This window comes from Heteronotia binoei, chromosome 3 (genome assembly GCF_032191835.1).
Source record: "Heteronotia binoei isolate CCM8104 ecotype False Entrance Well chromosome 3, APGP_CSIRO_Hbin_v1, whole genome shotgun sequence".
NCBI lineage: Eukaryota > Metazoa > Chordata > Lepidosauria > Squamata > Gekkonidae > Heteronotia > Heteronotia binoei.
The window spans coordinates 87,962,282-87,976,550 of NC_083225.1; the positions used below are offsets into that span (position 1 = coordinate 87,962,282).

The following is a 14,269-nucleotide window of genomic DNA, read 5'->3' on the forward strand; positions in this document are numbered from 1 at the left end:
TGTTTCATCCCTGATCCAGTACCAAAACAGTTCATTTTAAAAAATATCCACAGGGGTTTTCCCAAATGTGCAATTCTATGTTCCAGACCAAGAATTCTTTTAAGTCCCAAAGAGTACAATTTTATTCCAACAACCTGGTTCCAGCTTCCAGCAATGGGCACACTGGTAATATTTCAGACCACATTTCACTGATGATTTTTCCAGCCCAATTCAAGTCAAAATTCTTTAAACGATACAAAGACAAACTTCCAAGATGCTTATAACACTGTATACTTCCAATTGGTTATTCAGTCAGTCAGTCAGTCAGTCAGTCATAAATTTTCTAAGAATACTTGCAACCCTACCCTAGTTACATTTTTTTTTTAGTGTTGCAGGAGACCCCTTGTGGGAAAAGACAAGGAAACATAGTTCTATATACATATATATATATATAAAAAGTAGCGCTAGAAACAACAGCTTATTCTTTTCCACTTTGTTTAGGCAACAACTAGAAGGAGAGGAGACCATTATGTATTTTGAAGTCTGAGGAAGGAATTCAAGAGAAGCAAAAATCACCCGAGGCATAGACCTTTTGTACTGTTGGTTGGTGTTAGGAATGCCCAGCTCATATGAGACTATCATCTGGTGTTAACTGAAAAGAATGAACTTTCATTTTCACATGAAAGGTCATTTGAGTACTTACAAGCATTTTTTGTAGCTGCTCTACTGTTTGATTTGCTACACTGATTCCATTTATTTCACGAATTTCATCACCCACATGAAGAGTACCTACAAAAGTAGCAAAACAAGATGTCATTCTGTAAAACAAGTGGTAATTTCCAAACAATGGCAGTATGAAGACAGATACAGAAATAGTATCATAGTCAGGATAAAGAAATCCCTTTGCTTTCAATACTCTTTTTTCATTGTACAAATTACTTTATCAGTGTAGTCAGATCTTGTAAGCAATTAAAATTAATCTTTCATAGTTTTAAAGCTAGTGGATGCAAATACTTGCACAGACTTGATAACATTAAATAAAAATCCGAGGTATAAGTTTTGTGTTCATTCCTGTTGATTTTAAGTAATAATCTACTTATCCTTCATACATCAAGTTTAAGGAATGGCAGAAATGGACACCACCTGGCTTGTGTGTGTAGCATCAATAAAGGTAAATGCCCTCCAGAAATTCTATATGGTACTTTGCATAAAGCTAATTACACAATGTTGTGCAAATGGTAAGGTGTTCCAAGATTGCTTAAATGACCCTAAAAGTCCCCATTTAGCTATTATATTAAAAAAGCATGTTATAATACTTGGAAGGAAGCAAGATTAATTTAGGAATGTTACTGTACATTAAGGATGATGTATATTATAGGTAAAAGTTTCTGAATTTAAAAACAATTTTAATGCAATTTATGTTTTCTGTGTTAACAATTTGTAACTATTAGAGGCTTTCCCCCTCTGGTTATAAAAACACTGATTTATTTTGTCACAATGGACACGTCCACCCAGCAAGGAATGTTGGCTATATCCCTGATTTATGTCCTTCTGGAAATGAAATACACCTTTCCAAATATTGTATTTTAGATACACAAGTGACTTTAAAAATGAGGAAGCAGCTCAATGTTCTACAAGTAGATTACAAAAATCTGAAAAATCCAGAACACAAAAACATACACATATATATACATTTAGTAGATCCTCATCATTCAAGGAGGATCCATTTCTGGGGTCACTGTGATTTGTGAAATCCATGATTACTGGAAGGCAGAGGTTTCCTACTTCCTGGTAGCAAAATAACCAAATTCCCTGCAAATTTTAACAATGTGCCTTCCTTTTAAATGTGATACTCCCTTTGGAGTTCAATCATAATTGCAAATGGCAAGGGTATACTGCGGTAAATGAAAAAAATTACCAGATGTATTCAGTAAATATAAAATGTTCAATGAATACAGTAATATTAAGATAGAATGCTTTCCTTTTATGGGTGGTTAAAGTCAAGATCAGAAAACAGCATATCAACTTCAAGGCCTAGTCATAAATCAGTGGTCTCTCAATTTTTATTCGGTTATTTATTATTTTATTAGACTTATAGCCCACCCTCCCCTGCAAAGGAAGGCTCAGGACAGATAACAAAATTTAGAACAATTCCACAGATTAGTTATTAAAAACAATTATCAAAATAGTAATTTAGAATAAAATCAGATGGCAGTATATGGCACACAACAGCATAAAATTATCCAAAGTGAGGTCATATAGACCAGGGGTGGCGAAACTTGCTTAACGCAAGAGCCACATAGAATACATGTTATTTGAGAGCTGCAAGACATGAACAAATACTACACACATGTCTTTATGAAAACTCTTAATTCTTTCTTTGCACAGAAGGATAAAATACATATGTATGCACTTAACAACATGACCATGCTAGAAGGAGACTTTAAAAAAAACCCCAAAGCTGAGAATAACAGTCTCCATAAGACCAGCACAGGGAAAGTTTAGGGAATTATTTTCTGGCACCAGTGGGAGAAGGAAACACACATGTACCGTATAAACCACTGACCACCATTTACATCCTGCACTGCCCTCTTTAATGCTGTCCTTCCTTCCAGTGGCTCCTTTGGCTCTTGCGCTCTCTTTCCCCATTCTAGGTTTCCTGTGGTGGTGAAGACCTTGCAAGACTGCCTGTTCTCCCCTCCTTCCCACGTGGCAGAAATAGTCATGTGTCTGTGCTCAGAGACTGACTGAGGTCCCAATGCTAAGCACACTGACTTGAGAGTAAGCCTGCAGTAAATGTTCCTCCTCCAGGAGCCACATAATGTGTGTGAAGAGCTACATGTGACTCCTGAGCTGCAGTTTGGCCACCCCTGGTAGAGACTGTGTTAGGGTTGCCAATCCCCAGATGGGGGCAGGGGATCCCCCGGTTTGGAGGCCCTCCCCCCTCGCTTCAGGGTTGTCAGAAAGAGGGGGGAGGGGAGGGAAATATCTGCTGGGAACTCTATTATTCCCTATGGAGATTTATTCCCATAGAAAATCATGGAGAATTGATCCGCGGGTATCTGGGGCTCTGGGGGAGGGCAGTTTTTTGGGGTAGAGGCACCAAATGTTCAGTATAGCATCTAGTGCCTCTCCCCAAAATACCTCTAAAGTTTCAAAAAGATTGGACTAGGGGGTCCAATTCTATGAGCCCGAAAAGAAGGTGCCCCTATACTTCATTATTTCCTATGGAAGGAAGGAATTGAAAAGGTGTGCCTTCCCTTTAAATGTGATGGCCAGAACTCCCTTTGGAGTTCAATTATCCTTGATCTTGGCTCCACCCCTAACGTCTCCTGGCTCCACCCCGAAAGTCCCCAGATATTTCTTGAATTGGACTTGGCAACCCTAGACTGTGTATTGGTGGAACTGGTGCAATGGCAAAATGAATGGTGTGTGTGTGTGGGGGGGGGTGGGTGGGGAATTCAGGTGGAAAGCTTTTATGCCTCAATTGTGGGCCTGGCAAAGCATTTCTGTCTTACAGGCCCTGCAAAACTGTATCACATTCTGCAGGGCCTGGATTTCATCTGGAAGAGTTTTCCACTAGGCCGGGACCAGAGCTAAAAAGGCTCTGGCCCAGGTTGAGGCTAGATTAATGTTTTTCCAGCCTGAGACCACCAGGAGTTTATTGTCCATAAAGTGCAGGTCTCTTTTGGGGGCATACCAGCCGAGATGGTCCTGAAGATATGTTTCTCACAGACAGTATAGGGCTTTGAAGGTTAGAACCAAGACCTTGAACTTGATCCGGTATTCAACTTGGAGCCAGTGCAGCTGGTGGAGCACCAGTTGTATGTGGGCTCTCAGTGGTGTATCTGTAAGCACACATGCTGCTGCATTCTGGACCAGCTGGAGTTTTTGGGTCAGTCTCAAGGGTAACCCTGTGTAGAGCAAGTTACAGTAGTCTGGAGGTGGCCTTTGCAGGGAACACTGTGACTAAGGCAGGGAGGGAACCAATTGCCTGACCTGGTGTAGATGGAGAAATGCTAGTCTGGCAGTATTTGTGATCTGAGCCTCCATCGAAAGTGAGGGCTTCCTTTCTTGAATGCAGAGAGAAGCTGCTTCCACATGTGGACAATTCCCACTTTGTTCTCTATTGAACAAGAGGGCTTTCCCTGTCTTTTCCCTATGTACCTGCCATCCCCACACACCTGCCTTCCCTCTCCCTCCACCACCTCTTTGAGTTTTTCCAATGGATTTAAAAAATAAAAATGCTAAAGATAAACAACAAAAGAGCCAGTGGTGGTGGGAAGAGGAATGGCAGACACGTGGAGACATGTGGAAATATGTAGGATTCCGTATGCCCTTTCCCCAAACCTACTCAGGGTAAGATCTTTCAGGAAAGACTGTACCCACGTGGATTTGAGGAAATGTGCAGCACAGCCAGGGATAACTTGGAAGGGGGAAGGCCTCATAATAACATTGCATAGAACCCTGCAAAAGATCTGCAGTTGGGGGTGGGGGAATTTGGAGGAAAACCTGTACGTGGAAGGAGGCGGAAAAAGTCATATGGTAGCAAACACCAAAAATACTTTTCTACAAAAGGAAAGAAGCATTGACTCACTGCTGAGGTCATAGCTAGGATTTTTTTGAGGGGGGGGCTTTTTAAAAATTCAGGGGGCACCTGAATTTTTAAAAAGCCAACTCCCACCTAAAAATCTATGCACCCCCACATCTTCCATCCTGGCTATGGCCTCTGCCATGGCTTCAGAGCTGCCCCTGCCAGCAATTCAAATCATGTGGGAAGGCTGGCAGATGCAGCCAGCTGGCCTCCCTATACCATTTAAAGACCCTGTCAACCAGCTGGTCAGTGCTACTTCTACCAGCCCTCCACTGAGATTTGAATTGCTGCCTGGGGCAGTCTTCAAGCAGCAGCAGAGGTGTGGAGGGAAGGCTGAGGCCTTTTTTTGTCTGCTGCTACCGAGGTATGAGGGCCTCCCCTGATCCATATCATGCAGGAGAGGCAGCAAAAGCAGCTCCATGCTTCCTAGTGCAATTTATAGGCCCCGCTGACCAGCGTGCAAGGGCACCCCCATGATCCAAATCTCATAGGAGGGGTGGCAGGAGCAGCTGCCTCCACATGCAATATAAATGCCCTGCCAACCAACTGGTCAGCAGGGTCTTTAAATCATGCAGAAAGGCTGGTGGCTGCTCCTGCTGCCTCTCCCATGTGATTTGGATCATGGGGAGGGTGGAGGAGGTAGCAGGGAGTGAAGGCCACTGTTTGGAGTCCCCAAGTCAGGCAGCCCCACTCAGAAGTTGAGGGGCAGGGCCCCCACCAGGCCCCCTGTGGCTACAGGCCTTCTCACTGCTCTTATGATAAACAATTCAGACTATAAATCTCAAGGAATTGTTCCATAAATCTTGCTTATGTTCTGCCTTAAATTAGCTAACTGCAGTGGACTGAATTCTCTTCCCTTTGGGACTATCCAACAGATCAGGGCTCTCAGATTTCAAAAAATATTTTCTTGGAGGATGGAGAACAGCTGAACTGAAGCAACAATGCAGAGAGGCAGGATAACAAGGAAACTTCTGACAGCCTATTCAGGACAGATCTGCTCATTAACATGTAGCAGCTTGGTTAACGTATCCATGTACAGGCTAATACTGCGTATATTTCAGGCATAGGGAATCAAGCTCACCTTAGCGTTGGCATTAGGCTGCTTCTTGAAGCTCAACTAAGAGGCAGGCCTTGTCACAGGACTGATTGCAGAAGTGAGCCACAGGACTTCAACCCATGAAACAGCACCAGGTACTGAGATGTAATTTGGACTAGACACTAAGTGTGAATTCTACTGAAGTATTTAATGAATACCACATTAAAGTTATGCTAATTTATTTTTGCACCAACCCTTACCTTGCCGGTGAATCATTCCTCCGTGCATAATTCTTGCAACAATACAGTGATTCAGCTCATTCATTTTTAAAGTGATTCCCTGGTAAGATCAATGAAATAACTCAGAAAATCATCAGTAACAAGATTCTTCAGGTGCTAAATGCCAGTTCAGATGTCTGAACATTTCTCCATGTGAAGTATACCCAACAAGGCAGTTGCATGGAGGAAGTAATATCTTACCCAGCATTTTCCACTTAAAGGTATTATTTCTTAGCAATAGTTTGCATCATGGTTTTATAGTGAAGTGAGGCGGTAGCCTCATGCAGTGGCTTCTGAGGGGCAGCGGCTGTTGCTGCTGTCTCACCACCCTACTCAAAAGCTGCAGCAGCTAATGCTTCCTCCTTCCTGAGGCATATTTGAAAACAGCCTGGAAAGCCATACAAGCTTGTTGGGGCTTCCTGAACGTTTGTGAGATGCAAGATTAAAGGTGCCTGAGGAATGAGGAAGTTAGATACAGTAGCTGTTCTGGTTCCCAAGCAGCAATGGTGAGGAGAGAAGCAGGAGGCAGCGAACAATGGCTGAGGGTGGTGGTGACAGATGAAGCATGAGGACAGCATGAGGTGATCAAGGAGCGTAGCGAGAGGTGAGGCACATGAGACAATAGATGAGGGGGCTGCAAGGGATGGTGATGGTGTCAAAGGGTGACAGCTGTTGCTGATCCATCACTTGCTTGCACTGGAGTTTTTTTTAAAAAAAGGTCATATTTGTGAGATCGCTTCCATTTTGTTTTCCTACCCTTCCTATTTTGGTACAAGACCAGCCTCGCCCCACTCTTTTACATCAGACAAGTAGACAGATCTCTGGGTATCATCAGGAGTAATCAAGGCTGAACCATTCCAATCATGGTAACAGGAGTTAAAAAAAATCAGGGAAAAGCCTTGCCCAGCAATGAAACCATTATTCAAGCACCCCAATAAACTATTCAGTGTGTCCTCAGCCACAAGCAGATAATGTTACATTAGTATTTTCTACTAGCTAAACATCAGATATAGCACCATGTACGGTGACATCTCAGTTCTGTTTTCTGACAGATTTGATGTTCCAATTATCTGAATTGCCTGCTAAAGCTCCCTTTTATTGAAAAAGCTGTCTCTGAGCAAACATCACACCACCTGGAAGCTCTTTTATCATATTTGGAATTATTCCTAGGATCACCTAACCTCTCCCCTTCTCCTGTCAGGGTACACATCAATGCCTTCCTGTCCCTTAGTCTGGACATGAAATAATTGCTTATTTTTGGGCTCTGCAGCTTGCCCCGTAATAGAGTCCAAAATCTACCATCACAGTGTGCTTTCCTCAAGATAACAATTGTTTTATAGATGCTTAACCATTCATTTATTGTGATGATACCTAGAGGTTTGGTTCTTCCCTTTTGGAATATTCTCGGCCTAGGCAGTATCCTTGCATTGTTGCTTAAACTCCTGTTTTAGATCTTCAGGGAAACTGAAGCTATGATTTTCTGGGGTTTTTCCTCTCTCTCTGGCTTTTGGATGCCTAAACTGACTGACTTCTTACTGGGCCTTTAGAAATGGGAAATACCAGTGCATACCGATATTATTTAACTATGGGATTTGAATTCCACATCCCTGGGTATTGGTATTATTCACATTAATAAACCTTGTTTCTAATTTCTACTCTAGATGGATCTCAATATTGTTTCCTAGTCTGTAGCAGTGCCTAGCCACTTTGTCACAGACCCCAATATAGTGTATGGGTTTCATGTTGGGTACAAAACCTAACCAAGAAGCTCCCTCAGCATGGAATGAAAGGAAGGTGTCAAAATCTGAAACCAGGTCATATTCACACTCACAAATGGCTGGGTTACATACATGGTAAAATGATGCTACCATACTGCTGCCTGGATTATGCTGGCTCAGGCATTATTTCCTCTATGCTACTGCATCCAGAGCACTTGGGCTGTTGTGTGTGGGAAAATTTAATTCATCTGAAAAGAATTATGTCTACTTTGAGGAAGCTAAATATTAATACCTATAACAGCAGTAACAATAAACAGTAATATTATTCGGTTATGCAATTATCGTTCTCCCCAGAAGGACTATTATTTTGCAATTTGTTGAACAATGTTCAGAATTTAGGCTTATGAGAGAAGAACAAAGTTGTGAATACTCTGAAAAGAACTTTCTGAAACAGTATATGCCTCATCTGTTTAGAAAGCAGTTCCACATCAGATCAATATAATTCAGCTTTCCAACTTCAGAATTGTCCTAGATACCAATCAAATCAGTAAAATCAAATATTATCTAATGACCCTGAGACTATCTATGCATCTGTTTTTCTGTGAAATGCCTTGTTCTTGACAAAATAGCCACTCTGGTTTGTTCATTTTAACTAGGCTTGCCAACTCCAAGTTGGGAAATTCCCGGAAATACGGAGGATAGAGTTTTGGGATATGTTGCTATACAGTCTGCCCTCCAAAACCACTGTTTTTTCCTGAGGAACCTGTTTCTGTAGTGTGGAGATCTATTCTAATTCCAGAAGTACTTCAACCTGGAAGTTGGCACCCCTAAATAACTCAAGATCGTTACCCTGTAGTACTGCAGTATTCTTACATTTTCTATTAATATCCTTTGTCTGAAATTAACTTCCATGTTTATAAAAAATACAGTTGCAGATACATTGTAGAATCTGACTGCTACAAAAAGCAAATACATTCATGACCCATGCTTTACCATTTGATGATGTCTAGGACCCTTTTTCCTAACTGCCCCAGGTTCAATGTTTTTGGGAACCAGTCCCCCCCCCCCCCCCCGTTTCTTCATAGCATTGTAGGGTGTTCATGCATCTCCTGGGGTTTCCTCGTCTTTTCTCCAATCATTTTCAAAACTGCTTTGCTGCTAAGTTTTAGGAAAGAACACAGTAAAGCCTGGATGACTGCTGTGTGGGTGGGAAAGTTAGGATTTTCCGGCCCACATGTCAACAATTTTCTCTGACGCCGTCCCTACAGTAGCCATCTCCTCCCCACCCCACTAGGGGGTGGATTTTTTTTTTTTAAATCAGCACTACAACATAGTTGGACTAGAACATCATTGTAACAGTAGGTATATCAGGCTCTCTACCCTCTCAGATTTCATTTTTTAAAAACAATAAAACTCTAACCTCTTCCCTTGCAGAGATATAAGGGAAAAGGCATATTTTCACATGGGAAAAAGCTACTTACTTTTCTTAAAATGAAAGCTGGGAATTCAGAGAAGCTGCTGCATCTATAGTTGCAATGGTATACTGAAGGGATATTCTAGTGCCAGTTTAAAAAATAAGATTGCAAAAGCACTGGCAGTCTACTGGAGGAGGGGATGGTAACTTCTGTGGGATTGAGACAGAAACTGTAAAGATATCTGCTATGTGGAAGCCCCCTTGCTGCTGCATTTTATCTACAGTCACACCAGCAACAAGGGAAACCACAAAATTCTATCTCTATGTGGAATTCACCTAGATGTGTCTCAGACTTGGGGAGCTAAACATAGTGGTGTACATACCATGGGCTCATCTGTGTTTTTCTGGAACTGAACTAATCGGACTCTTGTTACATTCTCCATGTCCAAGTCACCGTTGATGCTTTCAGGAGAATCTCCATTTAAATATGGAGAGGTGGGAGGCGGTGTAACTCTTAATGCTTCATCACTGTAAACTTCATGTGCCACCACATCATGAGTTTGAAGTAAGGCCTGTAAAAACATAGTTGTCAGATTCCATAGTCTCTAGAGCCTGTTCCTCATCTACAGAAATTTAACATATTTTATACACAAAATGAAAGTTTTTCAGACTCATATAGCATCCTTTAGGCCAGATTTCTGAACTCAAACAATATTGCTGTATGACATATCTGAAACACAGATGCTTATAAAGTACTTCTTATATTTAAATATAGATTTACAAATCCAGAGCAAGGAGCAGTATTCTATAATAGAGCAAGATAAGGAAATATGTCTTCCTTAGGATCCTTGACAAAGTTCAAATAAGAAATATGAAAAGAGTGAATCTAATCATCTTGTGCACTACAGACCTAGCCAGTTTCATTTCCGAATAAACAAAGCTGATTTCAGAACTTCCCTTTTGCATTGACTATGCCACAGTCTGGCTGCGGTTGATCATAGTGCCATAATTTTGACTGTATTATCTTCTGACCCACATCTACTTGACTCCACTGGAAACTCCCTGGGAACTGTCTTTAGGACAAACAACTTTGGACGCTCTGTCATGTGTGAGATTGTATGAGGTGGTAGTTCCCAACTTTAGAATCTGTTGAAGAGTGCCAATTCTATAAACTAGAGAGAAGGTGTAATCCAGGATGATTAATAGCTGGGGTTTTTTTTAAAGTTATTTTTTTCACTGGAGCACACACAGAGAAAGAAGATTCCTATTCTTACAATCAGCATGTCAGCAAGAATCAGGTCAGTCACTGCAGTACCTGTGGCAGCAGTGTTTACTCCAGCAGGATGATCTCCAGGAGTTTATTCTTGAATGAGATGGTGTAAATGGCTGATCAATGGGTCTTTAGTTTTATTATTACTGTTTCTTTGGTGTCAGTAGTTCTCCAACACATGACAGGTCACCACTTCAGGAACATATGCTTATAGACAGAATGTGCTTTTTTGCTAGAATTGCTAGTTGCCATGAACATTTAATGTTCCAACGCATGTGCAGGGGCTGGATCTGGGAGTGGCAGTGTTTCTTGATGCAAAGGCCTGGATACTAGTTGCCCTGGCTTCCAGGTGGAAGATTATTTGAAGGTGATTATTTTTACTGTATTTATAGTCCACCTTTTCCAATGAGTTTCAAAGCAGATAGTGGAGGGTCAGTAAGGAAGGGAGTAATTTCTGCCCCTCTTGGGTTTGCCAGTTTCTTGTACGGTGTCCAGCTTCTGTGTTATATAAATCTCCACTGAGATCAACACATCTTTTTGTGGGTGATCTGGTCTTCAATTGAATTTGGAATTCAAATACTCATTTGGTGTCCATTACCCATTAACACAGAGTGATCTTTTGGAAACTTAGCTTACTTAGCTTATGATAGGATAAAGGATTTCCCCCTCTCCCTTCTGTTCAGTACACCTAAAGGAATGGGAATAACCTTGTTCAAGCTTTAAGGGGCTTTTGTGTTTGTCTTGCAGGACCTTGGAAGGTCACTGCTCACCTGTTTGTGGTTCTTCCTAACAACATGAGAGTCATTCTGTTGCAGTTTTGGATTATGGGCAGTACAGACATGTTGAATCAGTCTATGGACTCGGCACTCCTAGAGATAATAACTACATCCTGCATTAGGGAATAGCTCCCCCAGTGACAAACAGGGCTTTTCACATAGGCAATCTCATAAAAACCAGGTCATATCTTTGCCGAGTTCTGATACCTTAATTTCTCCAGATGCTGTTTCTGGGCAAAAATGTGTACTTAGTGAAAAGTGTAGCTTATATGGCATGTGGTTCCACCCTGGGATTAATGGCTTTTCTAAGAAGAACAGACATACCTACTGCTTACCACCAGAAAAAGGAAAATGTTCACTTACAGTGAATTTCCATTCTTGGTGATACAGCGGTTGGTCAGTCTTCACACCCTTATTCTCTGAACTGTAGTATCTTTAGGTAAGGTTGTTAAATATGCTAACTTTGGGGTGGTTTTTGCGGAAATAGCCTGCAGAGATATTAATTAGGGTTGCCAAATCCAATTTAAGAAATATCTGGGGACTTTGGGGGTGGAGCCAGGAGACTTTGGGGGTGGAGCCAGGAGACATTGGGGTGGAGCCAAGATCAAGGCTGTAACAAGCATAATTGAACTCCAAAGGGAGTTCTGGCCATCACATTTAAAGGGACGGCACACCTTTTCAATGCCTTCCTTCCATAGGAAATAATGAAGGATAGGGGCACCTTCTTTGGGGGCTCATAGAATTAGACCCCCTGGTCCAATCGTTTTGAAACTTAGTGGATATTTTGGGGAGAGGCAGTAGATGCTGTACTGAAAATTTGGTGCCTCTACCTCAAAAAACAGCCCCCCCCTAGAGCCCCAAATATCTGTGGATCAATTCTCCATTAATTTCTATGGGAATAAATCTCCATAGAGATAACAGAGTTCCCAGCAGACATTTCCCTCCCCTCCCCCCACTTTCTGATGACCCTGAAGTGGGGGGAGGGCCTCCAAACCAAGGGATCCCCTGCCCCCACCTGGGGATTGGCAACCCTAGTCTTAAAAGGTGAAACTTGACTCCTGTTTTGATCCTAACTGTATCAGTTTACACTCTTAAACCACCAGCTACATGTATTTCAGCCCATTGTACTCTCCCTATCCCCTCATCTGAAGAAGTGTGCATAGGAAAGCTGCCATTCTGAATAAAACTTTGCTGGTCTTTTTTGGGGGGGATAAACAATTTTTATTAGTAACATATGGTAGCAAAACTATATCTACAACTTATAAAAGCTTAAAGTAAAAGAAAAAAAAAACTTTCTACCTCATATCTTATTTTTCCCCCACCCCTCTCCCTGTTACTTTGCTGGTCTTAAAGGTACTACTTCACTCCTACTGTGTTCCACTTTGGAAAGGTGAGGAGAGTGAATTTCCTGTCCTTCCTCCTTTGGCAAAATCCTGCTGGTTCAGCTTTTCCGTCCAGCGCTGCCGTCCTCCTTCTGAAGGTTTCCCTGCAGCCAGAGGATAGGAATTGCTAGGGCGCAACCCAAGAGCCCTCAGTCGGTTATTGATGACTTTCCCAGGAGAAGCGGGAAGGGGTTAAAGGCACCGAGCTGTGCTCCTTCTAGAGAGGCCCCCAAATCCCGCATTCCCGGCCAGCCTTTGCAACTGGCGGCTCGCAGCAAATTGGGCAAGAGGTGCGGCTTGGCCGGAGGGAGGGGGCTGCTTGAAGGCTGCAGGGAGCAGGTGAGGGACGGGCAGGGGAGGGAGCAGAGAAATAACGGCGCTAAAGACGAGAGACCAGCGGCTGGCTGGGAAAAAGAAGCAGCGGCTCTGCAGTCGGAGAGCTGACCGGCTCCTCTTCCCCGAGTCTGCTTCATCTTAGCTGCTCCTCCGAGATGGGCTCAGCGGGAGAGCGGAGCAGGCTGCCGCTGCCGCATGCTGCTGCCCGCTCTTTCTGCCTGAGTCCTGGCCTGCCCCCTCTCCTTCTGATGGACCTCCTCACCTCAGAGGACTGGAGGAGAGCGGAGCAGGCCGCCGCTGCGCGCTGCTGCCCGCTCTTTCTGCCTGAGTCCTGGCCTGCCCCCTCCCCTTCTCTGATTGACCTCAGAGGGGAGGGGAGCAGAGCAGGCTGCCGCCGCCGCTGTGCGCCACTGCCGCCTCTTCTTCAACTTGCTGCTGCTCCTCCGAGACGGGCTCAGCAGCCTCCGAAGGACCCGGACTCGCGGCCTTTGCGCCGTTCCCCCCTTTCCTCCCCCCGCTTCCGTTTTTTGGGACAGCGGGGGAAGAGGGTGCAACCCCGGGGGTCCCCCGCCAGGGCGGGAGGGTTGGGAAGCCTAATATTAATAGATTTATGAAACTTGAGTTTCAGTGATACTTCTCTTTTGCTCTACTCTTTTATCCCCTCCACTTTTTTCATTTTCATTTGGGCAATTTCACGCTGTTGGATTATCTGCTTAATGAAAACGTTTTTTTTTTCTAGTAGGGGCTTTTCTAGGAGATGATCCAAGGATCCCTGAGAAAAGTCCCTCCACCCTGGAGTCACTAAAAGCCAAGACCCTGACTGTGACCAAAGGAGGTGCTTTCCTAGTAGTACAGATTGACCCACCTTATACCCCCAACAGTGAAAATCCATAGTTCATTATTAACCAAGAATAGCAGCTGTCTCCAAAGACTGGATTAGGGGCGTGAGCTTGGATATTTATAAACCAAACCAGATTTTATAAACTGTTATGGGTACTTATCTAGCTGAGCCCAAATAAAAAGCCAATATTCAGCTTTTATTTGGGCTAAGCTTCACTCACTGAAGTGGCATGAGTTTACCCACCTTCCATGTGAACTCATGTCACTTCTGGGTTTCTTGCAAATGGCTTGGCTTTGAAAAAGATATTTAAAGGGAGCTTTAAAGGAAAGTTCCCTTCAAATGGCTTTTGCAAAGCCAGCCATGCACCTGCCTTCCCTACCATCCCTGAGTCACCCCGTGGTGGTGGCATGCATCAGCAAGTGACTTGGCATCTAAAGTAGGCACTAGAAAACCCTCAGGGGCATTCCAGAGGCCAGAAAATGCCCTTTTTTTAGCCATCACCTGCCTTGTCTCTGAAGGCAGAGGAACAAAGAGCAGAGCTTGGAAGGCAGATCTCAACTGCTGGTCTGGATAGTATATGGGAGGAGACAGTCCTTCAGGTACCCTAGATTGAGAGCCGGTGCTAGGGAGCCGGTGCAAAGGGAG

General features: G+C 43.3%; 1 protein-coding gene across 20 annotated transcripts in view; it reads right to left on the bottom strand.

The window, feature by feature from the left end:
- The window catches only part of CASK (calcium/calmodulin dependent serine protein kinase), a 382,103-nt gene that overhangs the window by 88,398 nt on the left and 279,436 nt on the right, over nt 1-14,269 (bottom strand). For all 20 annotated transcript variants that reach the window (XM_060234164.1, XM_060234158.1, XM_060234148.1 and 17 more), the window contains 3 exons: nt 9,403-9,591; nt 5,870-5,948; nt 683-768 (listed from right to left, as the gene is read on the bottom strand). In XM_060234164.1, the coding sequence (XP_060090147.1) occupies nt 683-768; nt 5,870-5,948; nt 9,403-9,591 (354 nt within the window). The remainder of the gene's footprint in view (nt 1-682; nt 769-5,869; nt 5,949-9,402; nt 9,592-14,269) is intronic.